The sequence below is a fragment of the Gorilla gorilla genome, chromosome 20, assembly GCF_029281585.2.
Source record: "Gorilla gorilla gorilla isolate KB3781 chromosome 20, NHGRI_mGorGor1-v2.1_pri, whole genome shotgun sequence".
Taxonomy (NCBI): Eukaryota; Metazoa; Chordata; class Mammalia; order Primates; family Hominidae; genus Gorilla; species Gorilla gorilla.
In genome coordinates this window covers 60808250-60825946 of record NC_073244.2, presented here as the reverse complement: position 1 = coordinate 60825946, position 17697 = coordinate 60808250, and the positions used below count along the sequence as shown (strand labels likewise).

The window sequence follows — 17697 nt, the reverse complement described above, 5'->3', positions numbered from 1 at the left end:
CACTGGAGGTTGGGAGTTTGAGACCAGTCTGGCCAATGTCGTGAAACTGCATCTCTACTAAAAATACAAAAATTAGCGGGGCACGGTGGCAGGCGCTTGTAATTCCAGTTACTCAGAAGGCTGAGGCGGGAGAGTCACTTGAACCCAGGAGGCAGGCGCTACAGTGAGCCAGGACTGTGCCACTGTACTCCAGCCTGGCCAGACAGACTCAGACTCTATCTCAAAAAAAAAAAAAAAAAAAAAAAATTGGGCCAGGTGCAGTGGCTCATGCCTGTAATCCCAGCACTTTGGGAGGCCGAGGCAGGCAGATCACAATGTCAGGAGATCAAGACCATCCTGCCTAACACGGGGAAACCCCGTCTCTACTAAAAAACACAACAAATTAGCCAGGCGTGGTGGCGGGCGCCTGTAGTCCCAGCTACTCCGGAGGCTGAGGCAGGAGAGTGGTGTGAACCCGGGAGGCGGAGCTTGCAGTGAGCCGAGATTGAGCCACTGCAGTCCAGCCTGGGCGACAAGTGAGACTCCCCCTCAAAAAAAAAAAAATTGATTGGAACATCCTCCAGGATGCAAGACTCTCGGTTCCTTAGAGTTCTACAGGAAGGATGGCAGAGTGCAGTTGCCCAGAGGTGAAGTCCCATCTCTGCCATTTGTTGGCTGTGTGACCGGGCACAAATCATTACTTTCTCTGATCCTGTATTTTACCATCTGTTGCTATTGAGTAATAGTAGTTGACTATTTTCTAGTTTTATTTTTTTATTTTTATTTATTTATTTATTTTTTTGAGACGGAGTCAGGCCCTGTCACCCAGGCTGGAGTGCAGTGGTGCGCTCTTGGCTCACTGCATCTCTGCTTCCCGGGTTCAAGCAATTGTCCTGCCTCAGTCTCCCGAGTAGCTGGGACTACAGGCGCGCACCACCACACCCAGCTAATTTTTGTATTTTTTTTAGTAGAGACAGGGATTCACCATGTTGGCCAGGCTGGTCTCAAAGTCCTGAACTCAGGTGATGCACCCGCCTCGGCCTCCCAAAGTGCTGGGATTGCAGGCATGAGCCACTGCGCCTGGCCAAACATTTTTAATTGTTATATTATTATTATTATTATTATTATTATTATTACTTTTTGAGATGGAGCTTTGTTTTTGTTGCCCAGGCTGAAGCGCAATGGCGGGATCTTGCTCACTGCAACCTCCGCCTCCTGGGATCAAGAGATTCTCCTGCCTAAGCCTCCCAAGTACCTGGGAGTATAGGCATGCACCACCACGCCCGACGATATTTTGTATTTTTAGTAGAGATGGGGTTTCTCCATGTTGGTCAGGCTGGTCTGGAACCCCTCACCTCAGCTGATCCACCCACCGCAGCCTCCGACAATTACAGGCGTGAGCCACCGCGCCCAGCCGTCCACCTTGTTTTCTACCAGAGTTCTGTACTGTGACTCTGTATAAAGTGGTTTGGAAGCTGGACCCACCCTGTGTGTGTGTGGTTGCCCTGAGCCCACAGAAAGACACCTCCAGAGTGCGGATTGAGAAGCCTTTCTTGTGGGAGGATCGGGGTGTCTGAGGGCCCCGGGAGTCGGGATGGGCTTGGAAGGCTGGGGGGAGGGGCCTTTGAGGAAGAGGAGGCCTGGAAGCGGGGGTCATCACAGGTCAAGGGGTGGTCCTTGGGACCCCCGCAGTCAGTGGTGCTGCGGCGGCAGCGTGCACATTGACAGCTGAGAGCCACGGCGTAGGAGACCACGGGGTTCACGCCGCGCGGGCAGCCAGGGAGCCGGATGGACTCGAAGCGCACATCGCGGTAGTTGCACACCACCTGAGGCACGGGCGGCAGGACCCCCTGCAGCACGCGGGTCTGGAAGCCGTGTGAGTGGGGGAATGAGCATGTGCCTGGGGCCAGCGCCTCAGCTGAGCTCCCCAGCTGCCCCCACAGGTCTCAGACTCAGGAGTCCAGGAAGCCCTCTGTTCCTGCCCTCCCACACCCCATTCCGCAGCCCCTGACCAGAGAGGCAGACCACCCTTCCTCCCCGGCTGCCTCTGTGGGTCTGGCCCTGAGGTGGCAGCACCTGCCCCGGCTCCGGGCAGCTCACCATGGTGGGGCAGTAGCCGGCACAGATGGTGGTGTTGACGGTGATGCACACGGGGCAGCCCTCCTTCTCGACAGCCAGGGTGGCATTGATGGGGCGGCACCGTGGCCGAAGCGGCTCCTTGGATGCCCATGTCCCGCCCATGCTCAGCAGCAGCAACAGCAGCAGCCCCTGGGGCAAGGACACTGCTTCACCCGGGTCTGAGACCGCAGCCCCGAGTCCTGGCCTTCCCATCCCGCGTGGTACACCACCCACAAAGACCCAGAGACCCTTCCCGGCATCTCCTATTCAGGACCCACCACCCCGACACCTGCCTTTCAGAGCCCACCCCACAGCCCAGAGGACCTGAGATACCCCAACATTTCAGATCCCCACCCTCAGGAACTGCCCCACCTGAAGCTTACTGGGGGTCACGCTCCTCCAGAAAGAGGCCTCCTTCCACAGCTCACACTGGTCTGCCCCTTCTCATGCCAGTGATGGCCTGGAAGGAGGTGGAAGGTGCCCAGGGGCCCTGCAGTCTTTCCTGGAACATCTCCATCTTTGGTGCCTGGAAATGTGGATGTACCCTACCTTTGACATGTCTCTCTCTTAGCGGGATATCTTCCGCAAGCACTGGGAATGTGGACATGGAAAGTAAATTGAGTCTCCGTGGGGGAGGGAGACAGGGAGTGAGGGGTGTTGGACGCGGCGCGGGAACCCGGCCGGAGTCAGCGGACCCAATGGGCTGCTCTCTCTCAGATACAGTTCCCCTTCCTCCCTCCAGGGGGCGCCACGGAACACAGGGCCCTCACTGGCCCTGGGGACTGGGTGACGTCAGGGGTGAGCCTCTTGTGATTGGCTCCCTCACCCTGCGTAAGGTCAAAGGGAAGAAAGGACAAGCCCCGACCCCAGGAGCCATTGTGGCTCTGGCCCATTGCGCCGGCCTTCGGGCCCTCAGGGAGGCGAGGGTGCGAGAGCCTCGAGTTCGAGGCCGACCTCCTCCAAAAAAACTTTCTTTTTATCGTTCCCTATATAACAACAAACCATAAAGGGAGGACGCCTTGGTAGGAAGAAATGACATCTTCCTAAGTGTTTTTAAATTACTTCAATGTATCTTTTTTTTTTTTTGGGAGACCGAGCCTTGCTCGGTCCTCGGGGGACCTCCCTGCCTCTCAGCCATGGCGGTTGTCACCTGTGGTAAACAGAACGGCGGGAGCAAGTGGGATGTCCCACTACTCGGGCTGAGGCAGGAGAATCACAGGAACCTAGGAGGTGGAACCTCCTCGCCCAGGAGGGGCGCGGCTTCGGACTTAGCTTCTGCCCAACGAGAGAGGGCCTCCCCGTGACTGGGCTGCCAGGTTAGCCACTTGACCCTGGTGCCCCCAACGAGGGATTCAGCCCGAGCCCCACCTCTCCCTTAGGGACCTCCGCCCACTCTACCCTCAAGCCAGGGTGCCCGGAGCGCTCCCCGGAAATGCGTGTGCTTCAGGTGATTTAACTGATTATTGAATAGGCCCGCAGGAGGTGTGTCCTGCCCCCGAGGCCGCAGCCTCGGAGGACATTATCTGGACTTAGTCCCTTTCCCGCGATGCCATCAAGCTGGACAATTTTAAGGTCTGTTTCTTTCCCAGTGTCGGGTATAGGTTGGCACAGGGAAGAGGGCTAGAAACCTGACTTGAGCTCCCCGCCCAGGGCTGAACTCTCCAGCATCCTGATCGCTTCTCATTCAACCTTGCTTATACTCCCCGTGTGATCGGTAGCTCTTTATCTCAAAACAGAACATTCGAAGCCAACCCCTGCCTGCTCTCACCAAGTAAGATTTCTCATTTGAACCCCAGCTCCCAGATACTTAAAGGCCTTCCGTAGACCATGTCCTCAAGGTCCCCTGGCCATCTGCTTGCATGTTCCAGTTTCTCTCCTCCCCCATGCACATCGTGAAATGTGCCCTCCCACTCCCCAGGATGAGCAAGGTGGTGTCCTCTGTGACTGAGCAGTCAGCAGCTTAACACCAAAGGTCACCAATGATCAAATCCATGAGAGATGATCCGAGGAGTTATGTATTAGGGCTACGAAAGAGTAAACACTCAGTAAATAGTGGCTATTATCATCATCATCATCATCATGATTACTCTCAATTTCCCCCTGGAGAACTCCTATTCAACCTTCAAAACCCCATGTGGTGGCACCCATCCTGCAGAGATTGCGCTCAAATTCAGAGAGTTGTGATTTTGTGATGATTTGATGAGTTCCCCAACTGGGGTCCGTAGAGCAGCTGGGCCAACCCTGAGGTCTCTCAGCATCCAGCTCTGTTCTTTTTCTGCCTGACCAGTTCCTGGGTATAAGTCTCAGGCCCGGCCAGTCCGGCTGAGGAGTGTGCAGACACAGGTAGTGCCAATTTGAATCCATCGCCAGTCCACACGGCCCTGGGCATCAGCGGTCAATGCCCGCACATAGGACTGCTTGGCCTTGCACTCAGACACCCAGTGCCCCCCGGTCCACACCCCGGCGGCAGCCCCTCCACCTACCCCTGGGCCACCTTCTTCAGAGTTATCGGCCTCGAAGCAGGTGACAAAGAAGTGTTGGAGGAGGGAACTGCCGCCAGCTGCAGGCACCTCGCCCAACGCCTCCACCTCGAGCACAACCAAGTCCACAGCGGTCCGGGGGTCTGTCACCCAGCCAGTGACTGCATCGCACACGGCCAGCTCACCCTGATGACTCGCCGGCGAAGTATCGCTGACCCCTCGCTGGCTGCGGTTGGCCCGGGTGCCTGCTGACTCCCAAAAGGCCCCAGTCTCCAGCAGGAAGAGCAGAGGGGGCCCGGCAGCGGCACCCCTAGACAGGACCACTCGGGGGAAAAGAAGGTCCCACTTTGTAGTAGGAAAAGGGGACAATGTCAAGGGTGGGGGTTAGGACTCCATTGACACAGTGGGGAGGAAGAAAATGAGGGGGATGCAGAGGGAGCCTGGGGGAGCGGGAGCATCTCTCAGAGCACATGGAAACAGGGAAAAGGAGGCTGGGATTAGAGAAGAGGATAAACACTTCAGTGGGGACAGAAGTTTGGAACCCCAGGGGAGGCCTGCCTGCCAGGATTATGGGGAAGCCCTTGCTCTAGAAGTTTGGGGGACTCCATGTACAGGACTTGCATCACACCCAACTTGTAGATTAAGAATAAATATTCAACAACTACAGGTCAGGCACTATGGCTCACACCTGTAGTCCCAGCACTTTGGGAGGCTGAGGCGGGTGGATGACTTGAGGTCAGGAGTTCGAGAGCAGCCTGGCCAACACTGTGAAATCACATCTCTACTGATAATACCAAAATTAGCTGGGCGTGGTGCTGCGCTCCTGTAATCCCACCACTTTGGGAGGCCGAGGCGGGCGGATCATGTGGTCAGGAGATCGAGACCTTCCTGGCTAACTCGGTGAAACCCCGTCTCTACTAAAAATACAAAAACTTATCTGGGCTTGGTCGCGGGCCCCTGTAGTCCAAGCTACTTGGGAGGCTGAGACAGGAGAATGGAGTGAACCTAGGAGGGGGAGCTTGCAGTGAGCAGAGATTGCGCCACTGCACTCCAGCCTCCACGACAGAGCGAGACTCCATCGCAAAAAAAAAAGAAAGAAAAAGAAAACAGGGTGGAGATGGAGGATGACCTCCAGCTCAGGGGGTGTCCATGGTCTGGCCTTCTGTGGGGAGAAGGAAGGCCACATGATCTGTGTGGCCCAGGTGGCAGGGCCTCAGCCTTCTAAGCCGAGCTCCCCCTTCCTCCCTCTGACGTTGGCACTGGCAGTGCAGGTGGGGCGGAGGGGGGCGCGGCTTGGGGACCTGAATGGGATGAATGGGCCGAGGGGGATGTCATGTCTTCCATCCTCCTTCATCCACTGCCTCTCCCTTCCCCTCCTCCCCCCCTCCCCTCCGTCCATCTGCCTCCCATCCCAGCTAGGACCCATCACCTGGGTAGAAAAGGGGCCTCTGGAAAGGGGGCGGGGCCTTGACTCTCGGGTACCCTGCACTTGAAGAGGAACTCTGGGAAGGGGTTGTTCAGGGATTTGGCCCCTTCCCCATCTGGCTGTATAACCTTCCTGTGCTTTTCTTCCCCTAGCCGGTTGTCCCTCCCTCTCCTGAGATGTCAGGAAAGAGGGGGCCACCTGCGTCCTCCACAGGGGCCCCGAAGCCTGGGGTTCCCAGCCCCAGAGCTCCGAGGTGGAGGAGGTGCTACAGCTCTGGTGACCACTGGTTGTTTCCCAGTCTTCTCCACGCCACCCTTTCCCAGAACCACAGGCTTCCAGAATGTTGTAGGGAAACTGCAAAATCCGCGCCTCCACCAGCCTCTCCCAGCGCCACGTCAATTTCACACACAGGGAAACTGAAGCCTGCCTCTGAGGGGCAGGGTTTTACCTCCTTAGTGGCAGTTTTGAGGTGAATCAGGGTCTCCCTAGGATTCCAGGTTGTGGACTTTCTCTAAATTGTGGAATGTGGCCAGGCGTGGTGGCTTGAGTCTGTAGTCCCAGCTACTCAGGAGCCACAGCAGGAGGATTGCTTGAGCCCAGGAGTTCAAGTGCAGTGGGGAAACATAGGGAGACCTCGTCTTAAAGCAATTTGTTTGGGGCCAGGCGTGGTGTCTCACCCCTATAATCCCAGCACTCTGGGAGGCCAGGGCAGGAGTATCACTGGAGGTTGGGAGTTTGAGACCAGTCTGGCCAATGTCGTGAAACTGCATCTCTACTAAAAATACAAAAATTAGCGGGGCACGGTGGCAGGCGCTTGTAATTCCAGTTACTCAGAAGGCTGAGGCGGGAGAGTCACTTGAACCCAGGAGGCAGGCGCTACAGTGAGCCAGGACTGTGCCACTGTACTCCAGCCTGGCCAGACAGACTCAGACTCTATCTCAAAAAAAAAAAAAAAAAAAAAAATTGGGCCAGGTGCAGTGGCTCATGCCTGTAATCCCAGCACTTTGGGAGGCCGAGGCAGGCAGATCACAATGTCAGGAGATCAAGACCATCCTGCCTAACACGGGGAAACCCCGTCTCTACTAAAAAACACAACAAATTAGCCAGGCGTGGTGGCGGGCGCCTGTAGTCCCAGCTACTCCGGAGGCTGAGGCAGGAGAGTGGTGTGAACCCGGGAGGCGGAGCTTGCAGTGAGCCGAGATTGAGCCACTGCAGTCCAGCCTGGGCGACAAGTGAGACTCCCCCTCAAAAAAAAAAAAATTGATTGGAACATCCTCCAGGATGCAAGACTCTCGGTTCCTTAGAGTTCTACAGGAAGGATGGCAGAGTGCAGTTGCCCAGAGGTGAAGTCCCATCTCTGCCATTTGTTGGCTGTGTGACCGGGCACAAATCATTACTTTCTCTGATCCTGTATTTTACCATCTGTTGCTATTGAGTAATAGTAGTTGACTATTTTCTAGTTTTATTTTTTTATTTTTATTTATTTATTTATTTTTTTGAGACGGAGTCAGGCCCTGTCACCCAGGCTGGAGTGCAGTGGTGCGCTCTTGGCTCACTGCATCTCTGCTTCCCGGGTTCAAGCAATTGTCCTGCCTCAGTCTCCCGAGTAGCTGGGACTACAGGCGCGCACCACCACACCCAGCTAATTTTTGTATTTTTTTTAGTAGAGACAGGGATTCACCATGTTGGCCAGGCTGGTCTCAAAGTCCTGAACTCAGGTGATGCACCCGCCTCGGCCTCCCAAAGTGCTGGGATTGCAGGCATGAGCCACTGCGCCTGGCCAAACATTTTTAATTGTTATATTATTATTATTATTATTATTATTATTACTTTTTGAGATGGAGCTTTGTTTTTGTTGCCCAGGCTGAAGCGCAATGGCGGGATCTTGCTCACTGCAACCTCCGCCTCCTGGGATCAAGAGATTCTCCTGCCTAAGCCTCCCAAGTACCTGGGAGTATAGGCATGCACCACCACGCCCGACGATATTTTGTATTTTTAGTAGAGATGGGGTTTCTCCATGTTGGTCAGGCTGGTCTGGAACCCCTCACCTCAGCTGATCCACCCACCGCAGCCTCCGACAATTACAGGCGTGAGCCACCGCGCCCAGCCGTCCACCTTGTTTTCTACCAGAGTTCTGTACTGTGACTCTGTATAAAGTGGTTTGGAAGCTGGACCCACCCTGTGTGTGTGTGGTTGCCCTGAGCCCACAGAAAGACACCTCCAGAGTGCGGATTGAGAAGCCTTTATTGTGGGAGGATCGGGGTGTCTGAGGGCCCCGGGAGTCGGGATGGGCTTGGAAGGCTGGGGGGAGGGGCCTTTGAGGAAGAGGAGGCCTGGAAGCGGGGGTCATCACAGGTCAAGGGGTGGTCCTTGGGACCCCCGCAGTCAGTGGTGCTGCGGCGGCAGCGTGCACATTGACAGCTGAGAGCCACGGCGTAGGAGACCACGGGGTTCACGCCGCGCGGGCAGCCAGGGAGCCGGATGGACTCGAAGCGCACATCGCGGTAGTTGCACACCACCTGAGGCACGGGCGGCAGGACCCCCTGCAGCACGCGGGTCTGGAAGCCGTGTGAGTGGGGGAATGAGCATGTGCCTGGGGCCAGCGCCTCAGCTGAGCTCCCCAGCTGCCCCCACCGGTCTCAGACTCAGGAGTCCAGGAAGCCCTCTGTTCCTGCCCTCCCACACCCCATTCCGCAGCCCCTGACCAGAGAGGCAGACCACCCTTCCTCCCCGGCTGCCTCTGTGGGTCTGGCCCTGAGGTGGCAGCACCTGCCCCGGCTCCGGGCAGCTCACCATGGTGGGGCAGTAGCCGGCACAGATGGTGGTGTTGACGGTGATGCACACGGGGCAGCCCTCCTTCTCGACAGCCAGGGTGGCATTGATGGGGCGGCACCGTGGCCGAAGCGGCTCCTTGGATGCCCATGTCCCGCCCATGCTCAGCAGCAGCAACAGCAGCAGCCCCTGGGGCAAGGACACTGCTTCACCCGGGTCTGAGACCGCAGCCCCGAGTCCTGGCCTTCCCATCCCGCGTGGTACACCACCCACAAAGACCCAGAGACCCTTCCCGGCATCTCCTATTCAGGACCCACCACCCCGACACCTGCCTTTCAGAGCCCACCCCACAGCCCAGAGGACCTGAGATACCCCAACATTTCAGATCCCCACCCTCAGGAACTGCCCCACCTGAAGCTTACTGGGGGTCACGCTCCTCCAGAAAGAGGCCTCCTTCCACAGCTCACACTGGTCTGCCCCTTCTCATGCCAGTGATGGCCTGGAAGGAGGTGGAAGGTGCCCAGGGGCCCTGCAGTCTTTCCTGGAACATCTCCATCTTTGGTGCCTGGAAATGTGGATGTACCCTACCTTTGACATGTCTCTCTCTTAGCGGGATATCTTCCGCAAGCACTGGGAATGTGGACATGGAAAGTAAATTGAGTCTCCGTGGGGGAGGGAGACAGGGAGTGAGGGGTGTTGGACGCGGCGCGGGAACCCGGCCGGAGTCAGCGGACCCAATGGGCTGCTCTCTCTCAGATACAGTTCCCCTTCCTCCCTCCAGGGGGCGCCACGGAACACAGGGCCCTCACTGGCCCTGGGGACTGGGTGACGTCAGGGGTGAGCCTCTTGTGATTGGCTCCCTCACCCTGCGTAAGGTCAAAGGGAAGAAAGGACAAGCCCCGACCCCAGGAGCCATTGTGGCTCTGGCCCATTGCGCCGGCCTTCGGGCCCTCAGGGAGGCGAGGGTGCGAGAGCCTCGAGTTCGAGGCCGACCTCCTCCAAAAAAACTTTCTTCTTATCGTTCCCTATATAACAACAAACCATAAAGGGAGGACGCCTTGGTAGGAAGAAATGACATCTTCCTAAGTGTTTTTAAATTACTTCAATGTATCTTTTTTTTTTTTTTTGGGAGACCGAGCCTTGCTCGGTCCTCGGGGGACCTCCCTGCCTCTCAGCCATGGCGGTTGTCACCTGTGGTAAACAGAACGGCGGGAGCAAGTGGGATGTCCCACTACTCGGGCTGAGGCAGGAGAATCACAGGAACCTAGGAGGTGGAACCTCCTCGCCCAGGAGGGGCGCGGCTTCGGACTTAGCTTCTGCCCAACGAGAGAGGGCCTCCCCGTGACTGGGCTGCCAGGTTAGCCACTTGACCCTGGTGCCCCCAACGAGGGATTCAGCCCGAGCCCCACCTCTCCCTTAGGGACCTCCGCCCACTCTACCCTCAAGCCAGGGTGCCCGGAGCGCTCCCCGGAAATGCGTGTGCTTCAGGTGATTTAACTGATTATTGAATAGGCCCGCAGGAGGTGTGTCCTGCCCCCGAGGCCGCAGCCTCGGAGGACATTATCTGGACTTAGTCCCTTTCCCGCGATGCCATCAAGCTGGACAATTTTAAGGTCTGTTTCTTTCCCAGTGTCGGGTATAGGTTGGCACAGGGAAGAGGGCTAGAAACCTGACTTGAGCTCCCCGCCCAGGGCTGAACTCTCCAGCATCCTGATCGCTTCTCATTCAACCTTGCTTATACTCCCCGTGTGATCGGTAGCTCTTTATCTCAAAACAGAACATTCGAAGCCAACCCCTGCCTGCTCTCACCAAGTAAGATTTCTCATTTGAACCCCAGCTCCCAGATACTTAAAGGCCTTCCGTAGACCATGTCCTCAAGGTCCCCTGGCCATCTGCTTGCATGTTCCAGTTTCTCTCCTCCCCCATGCACATCGTGAAATGTGCCCTCCCACTCCCCAGGATGAGCAAGGTGGTGTCCTCTGTGACTGAGCAGTCAGCAGCTTAACACCAAAGGTCACCAATGATCAAATCCATGAGAGATGATCCGAGGAGTTATGTATTAGGGCTACGAAAGAGTAAACACTCAGTAAATAGTGGCTATTATCATCATCATCATCATCATCATGATTACTCTCAATTTCCCCCTGGAGAACTCCTATTCAACCTTCAAAACCCCATGTGGTGGCACCCATCCTGCAGAGATTGCGCTCAAATTCAGAGAGTTGTGATTTTGTGATGATTTGATGAGTTCCCCAACTGGGGTCCGTAGAGCAGCTGGGCCAACCCTGAGGTCTCTCAGCATCCAGCTCTGTTCTTTTTCTGCCTGACCAGTTCCTGGGTATAAGTCTCAGGCCCGGCCAGTCCGGCTGAGGAGTGTGCAGACACAGGTAGTGCCAATTTGAATCCATCGCCAGTCCACACGGCCCTGGGCATCAGCGGTCAATGCCCGCACATAGGACTGCTTGGCCTTGCACTCAGACACCCAGTGCCCCCCGGTCCACACCCCGGCGGCAGCCCCTCCACCTACCCCTGGGCCACCTTCTTCAGAGTTATCGGCCTCGAAGCAGGTGACAAAGAAGTGTTGGAGGAGGGAACTGCCGCCAGCTGCAGGCACCTCGCCCAACGCCTCCACCTCGAGCACAACCAAGTCCACAGCGGTCCGGGGGTCTGTCACCCAGCCAGTGACTGCATCGCACACGGCCAGCTCACCCTGATGACTCGCCGGCGAAGTATCGCTGACCCCTCGCTGGCTGCGGTTGGCCCGGGTGCCTGCTGACTCCCAAAAGGCCCCAGTCTCCAGCAGGAAGAGCAGAGGGGGCCCGGCAGCGGCACCCCTAGACAGGACCACTCGGGGGAAAAGAAGGTCCCACTTTGTAGTAGGAAAAGGGGACAATGTCAAGGGTGGGGGTTAGGACTCCATTGACACAGTGGGGAGGAAGAAAATGAGGGGGATGCAGAGGGAGCCTGGGGGAGCGGGAGCATCTCTCAGAGCACATGGAAACAGGGAAAAGGAGGCTGGGATTAGAGAAGAGGATAAACACTTCAGTGGGGACAGAAGTTTGGAACCCCAGGGGAGGCCTGCCTGCCAGGATTATGGGGAAGCCCTTGCTCTAGAAGTTTGGGGGACTCCATGTACAGGACTTGCATCACACCCAACTTGTAGATTAAGAATAAATATTCAACAACTACAGGTCAGGCACTATGGCTCACACCTGTAGTCCCAGCACTTTGGGAGGCTGAGGCGGGTGGATGACTTGAGGTCAGGAGTTCGAGAGCAGCCTGGCCAACACTGTGAAATCACATCTCTACTGATAATACCAAAATTAGCTGGGCGTGGTGCTGCGCTCCTGTAATCCCACCACTTTGGGAGGCCGAGGCGGGCGGATCATGTGGTCAGGGGATCGAGACCTTCCTGGCTAACTCGGTGAAACCCCGTCTCTACTAAAAATACAAAAACTTATCTGGGCTTGGTCGCGGGCCCCTGTAGTCCAAGCTACTTGGGAGGCTGAGACAGGAGAATGGAGTGAACCTAGGACGGGGAGCTTGCAGTGAGCAGAGATTGCGCCACTGCACTCCAGCCTCCACGACAGAGCGAGACTCCATCGCAAAAAAAAAAGAAAGAAAAAGAAAACAGGGTGGAGATGGAGGATGACCTCCAGCTCAGGGGGTGTCCATGGTCTGGCCTTCTGTGGGGAGAAGGAAGGCCACATGATCTGTGTGGCCCAGGTGGCAGGGCCTCAGCCTTCTAAGCCGAGCTCCCCCTTCCTCCCTCTGACGTTGGCACTGGCAGTGCAGGTGGGGCGGAGGGGGGCGCGGCTTGGGGACCTGAATGGGATGAATGGGCCGAGGGGGATGTCATGTCTTCCATCCTCCTTCATCCACTGCCTCTCCCTTCCCCTCCTCCCCCCCTCCCCTCCGTCCATCTGCCTCCCATCCCAGCTAGGACCCATCACCTGGGTAGAAAAGGGGCCTCTGGAAAGGGGGCGGGGCCTTGACTCTCGGGTACCCTGCACTTGAAGAGGAACTCTGGGAAGGGGTTGTTCAGGGATTTGGCCCCTTCCCCATCTGGCTGTATAACCTTCCTGTGCTTTTCTTCCCCTAGCCGGTTGTCCCTCCCTCTCCTGAGATGTCAGGAAAGAGGGGGCCACCTGCGTCCTCCACAGGGGCCCCGAAGCCTGGGGTTCCCAGCCCCAGAGCTCCGAGGTGGAGGAGGTGCTACAGCTCTGGTGACCACTGGTTGTTTCCCAGTCTTCTCCACGCCACCCTTTCCCAGAACCACAGGCTTCCAGAATGTTGTAGGGAAACTGCAAAATCCGCGCCTCCACCAGCCTCTCCCAGCGCCACGTCAATTTCACACACAGGGAAACTGAAGCCTGCCTCTGAGGGGCAGGGTTTTACCTCCTTAGTGGCAGTTTTGAGGTGAATCAGGGTCTCCCTAGGATTCCAGGTTGTGGACTTTCTCTAAATTGTGGAATGTGGCCAGGCGTGGTGGCTTGAGTCTGTAGTCCCAGCTACTCAGGAGCCACAGCAGGAGGATTGCTTGAGCCCAGGAGTTCAAGTGCAGTGGGGAAACATAGGGAGACCTCGTCTTAAAGCAATTTGTTTGGGGCCAGGCGTGGTGTCTCACCCCTATAATCCCAGCACTCTGGGAGGCCAGGGCAGGAGTATCACTGGAGGTTGGGAGTTTGAGACCAGTCTGGCCAATGTCGTGAAACTGCATCTCTACTAAAAATACAAAAATTAGCGGGGCACGGTGGCAGGCGCTTGTAATTCCAGTTACTCAGAAGGCTGAGGCGGGAGAGTCACTTGAACCCAGGAGGCAGGCGCTACAGTGAGCCAGGATTGTGCCACTGTACTCCAGCCTGGCCAGACAGACTCAGACTCTATCTCAAAAAAAAAAAAAAAAAAAAAAAAAAAAAAAAAAAAATTGGGCCAGGTGCAGTGGCTCATGCCTGTAATCCCAGCACTTTGGGAGGCCGAGGCAGGCAGATCACAATGTCAGGAGATCAAGACCATCCTGCCTAACACGGGGAAACCCCGTCTCTATTAAAAAACACAACAAATTAGCCAGGCGTGGTGGCGGGCGCCTGTAGTCCCAGCTACTCCGGAGGCTGAGGCAGGAGAGTGGTGTGAACCCGGGAGGCGGAGCTTGCAGTGAGCCGAGATTGAGCCACTGCAGTCCAGCCTGGGCGACAAGTGAGACTCCCCCTCAAAAAAAAAAAAATTGATTGGAACATCCTCCAGGATGCAAGACTCTCGGTTCCTTAGAGTTCTACAGGAAGGATGGCAGAGTGCAGTTGCCCAGAGGTGAAGTCCCATCTCTGCCATTTGTTGGCTGTGTGACCGGGCACAAATCATTACTTTCTCTGATCCTGTATTTTACCATCTGTTGCTATTGAGTAATAGTAGTTGACTATTTTCTAGTTTTATTTTTTTATTTTTATTTATTTATTTTTTTTTTTTGAGACGGAGTCAGGCCCTGTCACCCAGGCTGGAGTGCAGTGGTGCGCTCTTGGCTCACTGCATCTCTGCTTCCTGGGTTCAAGCAATTGTCCTGCCTCAGTCTCCCGAGTAGCTGGGACTACAGGCGCACACCACCACACCCAGCTAATTTTTGTATTTTTTTTAGTAGAGACAGGGATTCACCATGTTGGCCAGGCTGGTCTCAAAGTCCTGAACTCAGGTGATGCACCCGCCTCGGCCTCCCAAAGTGCTGGGATTGCAGGCGTGAGCCACTGCGCCTGGCCAAACATTTTTAATTGTTATATTATTATTATTATTATTATTATTATTATTATTATTATTATTATTACTTTTTGAGATGGAGCTTTGTTTTTGTTGCCCAGGCTGAAGCGCAATGGCGGGATCTTGCTCACTGCAACCTCCGCCTCCTAGGATCAAGAGATTCTCCTGCCTAAGCCTCCCAAGTACCTGGGAGTATAGGCATGCACCACCACGCCCGACGATATTTTGTATTTTTAGTAGAGATGGGGTTTCTCCATGTTGGTCAGGCTGGTCTGGAACCCCTCACCTCAGCTGATCCACCCACCGCAGCCTCCGACAATTACAGGCGTGAGCCACCGCGCCCAGCCGTCCACCTTGTTTTCTACCAGAGTTCTGTACTGTGACTCTGTATAAAGTGGTTTGGAAGCTGGACCCACCCTGTGTGTGTGTGGTTGCCCTGAGCCCACAGAAAGACACCTCCAGAGTGCGGATTGAGAAGCCTTTATTGTGGGAGGATCGGGGTGTCTGAGGGCCCCGGGAGTCGGGATGGGCTTGGAAGGCTGGGGGGAGGGGCCTTTGAGGAAGAGGAGGCCTGGAAGCGGGGGTCATCACAGGTCAAGGGGTGGTCCTTGGGACCCCCGCAGTCAGTGGTGCTGCGGCGGCAGCGTGCACATTGACAGCTGAGAGCCACGGCGTAGGAGACCACGGGGTTCACGCCGCGCGGGCAGCCAGGGAGCCGGATGGACTCGAAGCGCACATCGCGGTAGTTGCACACCACCTGAGGCACGGGCGGCAGGACCCCCTGCAGCACGCGGGTCTGGAAGCCGTGTGAGTGGGGGAATGAGCATGTGCCTGGGGCCAGCGCCTCAGCTGAGCTCCCCGGCTGCCCCCACCGGTCTCAGACTCAGGAGTCCAGGAAGCCCTCTGTTCCTGCCCTCCCACACCCCGTTCCGCAGCCCCTGACCAGAGAGGCAGACCACCCTTCCTCCCCGGCTGCCTCTGTGGGTCTGGCCCTGAGGTGGCAGCACCTGCCCCGGCTCCGGGCAGCTCACCATGGTGGGGCAGTAGCCGGCACAGATGGTGGTGTTGACGGTGATGCACACGGGGCAGCCCTCCTTCTCGACAGCCAGGGTGGCATTGATGGGGCGGCACCGTGGCCGAAGCGGCTCCTTGGATGCCCATGTCCCGCCCATGCTCAGCAGCAGCAACAGCAGCAGCCCCTGGGGCAAGGACACTGCTTCACCCGGGTCTGAGACCGCAGCCCCGAGTCCTGGCCTTCCCATCCCGCGTGGTACACCACCCACAAAGACCCAGAGACCCTTCCCGGCATCTCCTATTCAGGACCCACCACCCCGACACCTGCCTTTCAGAGCCCACCCCACAGCCCAGAGGACCTGAGATACCCCAACAGTTCAGATCCCCACCCTCAGGAACTGCCCCACCTGAAGCTTACTGGGGGTCACGCTCCTCCAGAAAGAGGCCTCCTTCCACAGCTCACACTGGTCTGCCCCTTCTCATGCCAGTGATGGCCTGGAAGGAGGTGGAAGGTGCCCAGGGGCCCTGCAGTCTTTCCTGGAACATCTCCATCTTTGGTGCCTGGAAATGTGGATGTACCCTACCTTTGACATGTCTCTCTCTTAGCGGGATATCTTCCGCAAGCACTGGGAATGTGGACATGGAAAGTAAATTGAGTCTCCGTGGGGGAGGGAGACAGGGAGTGAGGGGTGTTGGACGCGGCGCGGGAACCCGGCCGGAGTCAGCGGACCCAATGGGCTGCTCTCTCTCAGATACAGTTCCCCTTCCTCCCTCCAGGGGGCGCCACGGAACACAGGGCCCTCACTGGCCCTGGGGACTGGGTGACGTCAGGGGTGAGCCTCTTGTGATTGGCTCCCTCACCCTGCGTAAGGTCAAAGGGAAGAAAGGACAAGCCCCGACCCCAGGAGCCATTGTGGCTCTGGCCCATTGCGCCGGCCTTCGGGCCCTCAGGGAGGCGAGGGTGCGAGAGCCTCGAGTTCGAGGCCGACCTCCTCCAAAAAAACTTTCTTCTTATCGTTCCCTATATAACAACAAACCATAAAGGGAGGACGCCTTGGTAGGAAGAAATGACATCTTCCTAAGTGTTTTTAAATTACTTCAATGTATCTTTTTTTTTTTTTTTGGGAGACCGAGCCTTGCTCGGTCCTCGGGGGACCTCCCTGCCTCTCAGCCATGGCGGTTGTCACCTGTGGTAAACAGAACGGCGGGAGCAAGTGGGATGTCCCACTACTCGGGCTGAGGCAGGAGAATCACAGGAACCTAGGAGGTGGAACCTCCTCGCCCAGGAGGGGCGCGGCTTCGGACTTAGCTTCTGCCCAACGAGAGAGGGCCTCCCCGTGACTGGGCTGCCAGGTTAGCCACTTGACCCTGGTGCCCCCAACGAGGGATTCAGCCCGAGCCCCACCTCTCCCTTAGGGACCTCCGCCCACTCTACCCTCAAGCCAGGGTGCCCGGAGCGCTCCCCGGAAATGCGTGTGCTTCAGGTGATTTAACTGATTATTGAATAGGCCCGCAGGAGGTGTGTCCTGCCCCCGAGGCCGCAGCCTCGGAGGACATTATCTGGACTTAGTCCCTTTCCCGCGATGCCATCAAGCTGGACAATTTTAAGGTCTGTTTCTTTCCCAGTGTCGGGTATAGGTTGGCACAGGGAAGAGGGCTAGAAACCTGACTTGAGCTCCCCGCCCAGGGCTGAACTCTCCAGCATCCTGATCGCTTCTCATTCAACCTTGCTTATACTCCCCGTGTGATCGGTAGCTCTTTATCTCAAAACAGAACATTCGAAGCCAACCCCTGCCTGCTCTCACCAAGTAAGATTTCTCATTTGAACCCCAGCTCCCAGATACTTAAAGGCCTTCCGTAGACCATGTCCTCAAGGTCCCCTGGCCATCTGCTTGCATGTTCCAGTTTCTCTCCTCCCCCATGCACATCGTGAAATGTGCCCTCCCACTCCCCAGGATGAGCAAGGTGGTGTCCTCTGTGACTGAGCAGTCAGCAGCTTAACACCAAAGGTCACCAATGATCAAATCCATGAGAGATGATCCGAGGAGTTATGTATTAGGGCTACGAAAGAGTAAACACTCAGTAAATAGTGGCTATTATCATCATCATCATCATCATCATCATGATTACTCTCAATTTCCCCCTGGAGAACTCCTATTCAAC

General features: G+C 56.4%; 3 protein-coding genes and 2 pseudogenes across 6 annotated transcripts; all 5 read right to left on the bottom strand.

The window, feature by feature from the left end:
- Nucleotides 1-1538: 1538 nt before the first annotated feature.
- Nucleotides 1539-2842, bottom strand: LOC129528620 (choriogonadotropin subunit beta variant 2-like; the record flags this gene model as incomplete). The annotated part of the gene is made up of 3 exons (XM_055370026.2): nucleotides 2647-2842; nucleotides 2080-2247; nucleotides 1539-1844 (listed from the first exon to the last, which is right to left on the bottom strand). Coding segments are annotated over exons 1-3 (483 nt in total), but the record flags the coding sequence as incomplete, so codon positions are not given.
- Nucleotides 2843-4400: 1558 nt separating this feature from the next.
- On the bottom strand, nucleotides 4401-5009 carry LOC134757758 (neurotrophin-4-like; annotated as a pseudogene).
- A 3220-nt stretch (nucleotides 5010-8229) lies between these two features.
- LOC129528618 (choriogonadotropin subunit beta variant 2-like) lies at nucleotides 8230-9577 on the bottom strand. Of its 3 annotated transcripts, none has more exons than XM_055370023.2 (3): nucleotides 9321-9577; nucleotides 8797-8968; nucleotides 8230-8561 (listed from the first exon to the last, which is right to left on the bottom strand). In XM_055370023.2, exons 1-3 carry the CDS (start codon nucleotides 9419-9421, stop codon nucleotides 8247-8249), a joined length of 588 nt encoding a protein of 195 aa, XP_055225998.1. In that variant the 5' UTR covers nucleotides 9422-9577; the 3' UTR covers nucleotides 8230-8246. The 3 variants fall into 3 exon arrangements, with proteins under 3 accessions (XP_055225998.1, XP_055225997.1, XP_055225996.1); XM_055370022.2 differs by having other exon boundaries at nucleotides 8797-8964; nucleotides 9198-9576; XM_055370021.2 differs by having other exon boundaries at nucleotides 8797-8964; nucleotides 9364-9576.
- Nucleotides 9578-11122: 1545 nt separating this feature from the next.
- LOC134757757 (neurotrophin-4-like) lies at nucleotides 11123-11731 on the bottom strand (annotated as a pseudogene).
- Nucleotides 11732-14984: 3253 nt separating this feature from the next.
- Nucleotides 14985-16331, bottom strand: LOC129528617 (choriogonadotropin subunit beta variant 2-like). Of its 2 annotated transcripts, none has more exons than XM_055370020.2 (3): nucleotides 15953-16331; nucleotides 15552-15719; nucleotides 14985-15316 (listed from the first exon to the last, which is right to left on the bottom strand). In XM_055370020.2, the coding sequence occupies exons 2-3, from the start codon at nucleotides 15690-15692 to the stop codon at nucleotides 15002-15004; spliced, it is 456 nt and encodes a 151-aa protein (XP_055225995.1). In that variant the 5' UTR covers nucleotides 15693-15719; nucleotides 15953-16331; the 3' UTR covers nucleotides 14985-15001. The 2 variants fall into 2 exon arrangements, with proteins under 2 accessions (XP_055225995.1, XP_055225994.1); XM_055370019.2 differs by having other exon boundaries at nucleotides 16119-16331.
- Nucleotides 16332-17697: the final 1366 nt, after the last annotated feature.

What these genes read in the sequence shown, in the direction of transcription:
- LOC129528617 (XM_055370019.2), bottom strand. An exon ending in CCGGCTACTGCCCCACCATG is followed by an intron (nt 15,317 to 15,551) that starts GTGAGCTGCCCG and finishes CACGGCTTCCAG; the next exon opens with ACCCGCGTGCTGCAGGGGGT.
- LOC129528618 (XM_055370023.2), bottom strand. Translation starts at nt 9,421, where the DNA reads ATGTCCACATTCCCAGTGCTTGCGGAAGATATCCCGCTAAGAGAGAGA. An exon ending in GCACCAAAGATGGAGATGTT is followed by an intron (nt 8,969 to 9,320) that starts CCAGGAAAGACT and finishes AGTGTCCTTGCC; the next exon opens with CCAGGGGCTGCTGCTGTTGC. An exon ending in CCGGCTACTGCCCCACCATG is followed by an intron (nt 8,562 to 8,796) that starts GTGAGCTGCCCG and finishes CACGGCTTCCAG; the next exon opens with ACCCGCGTGCTGCAGGGGGT.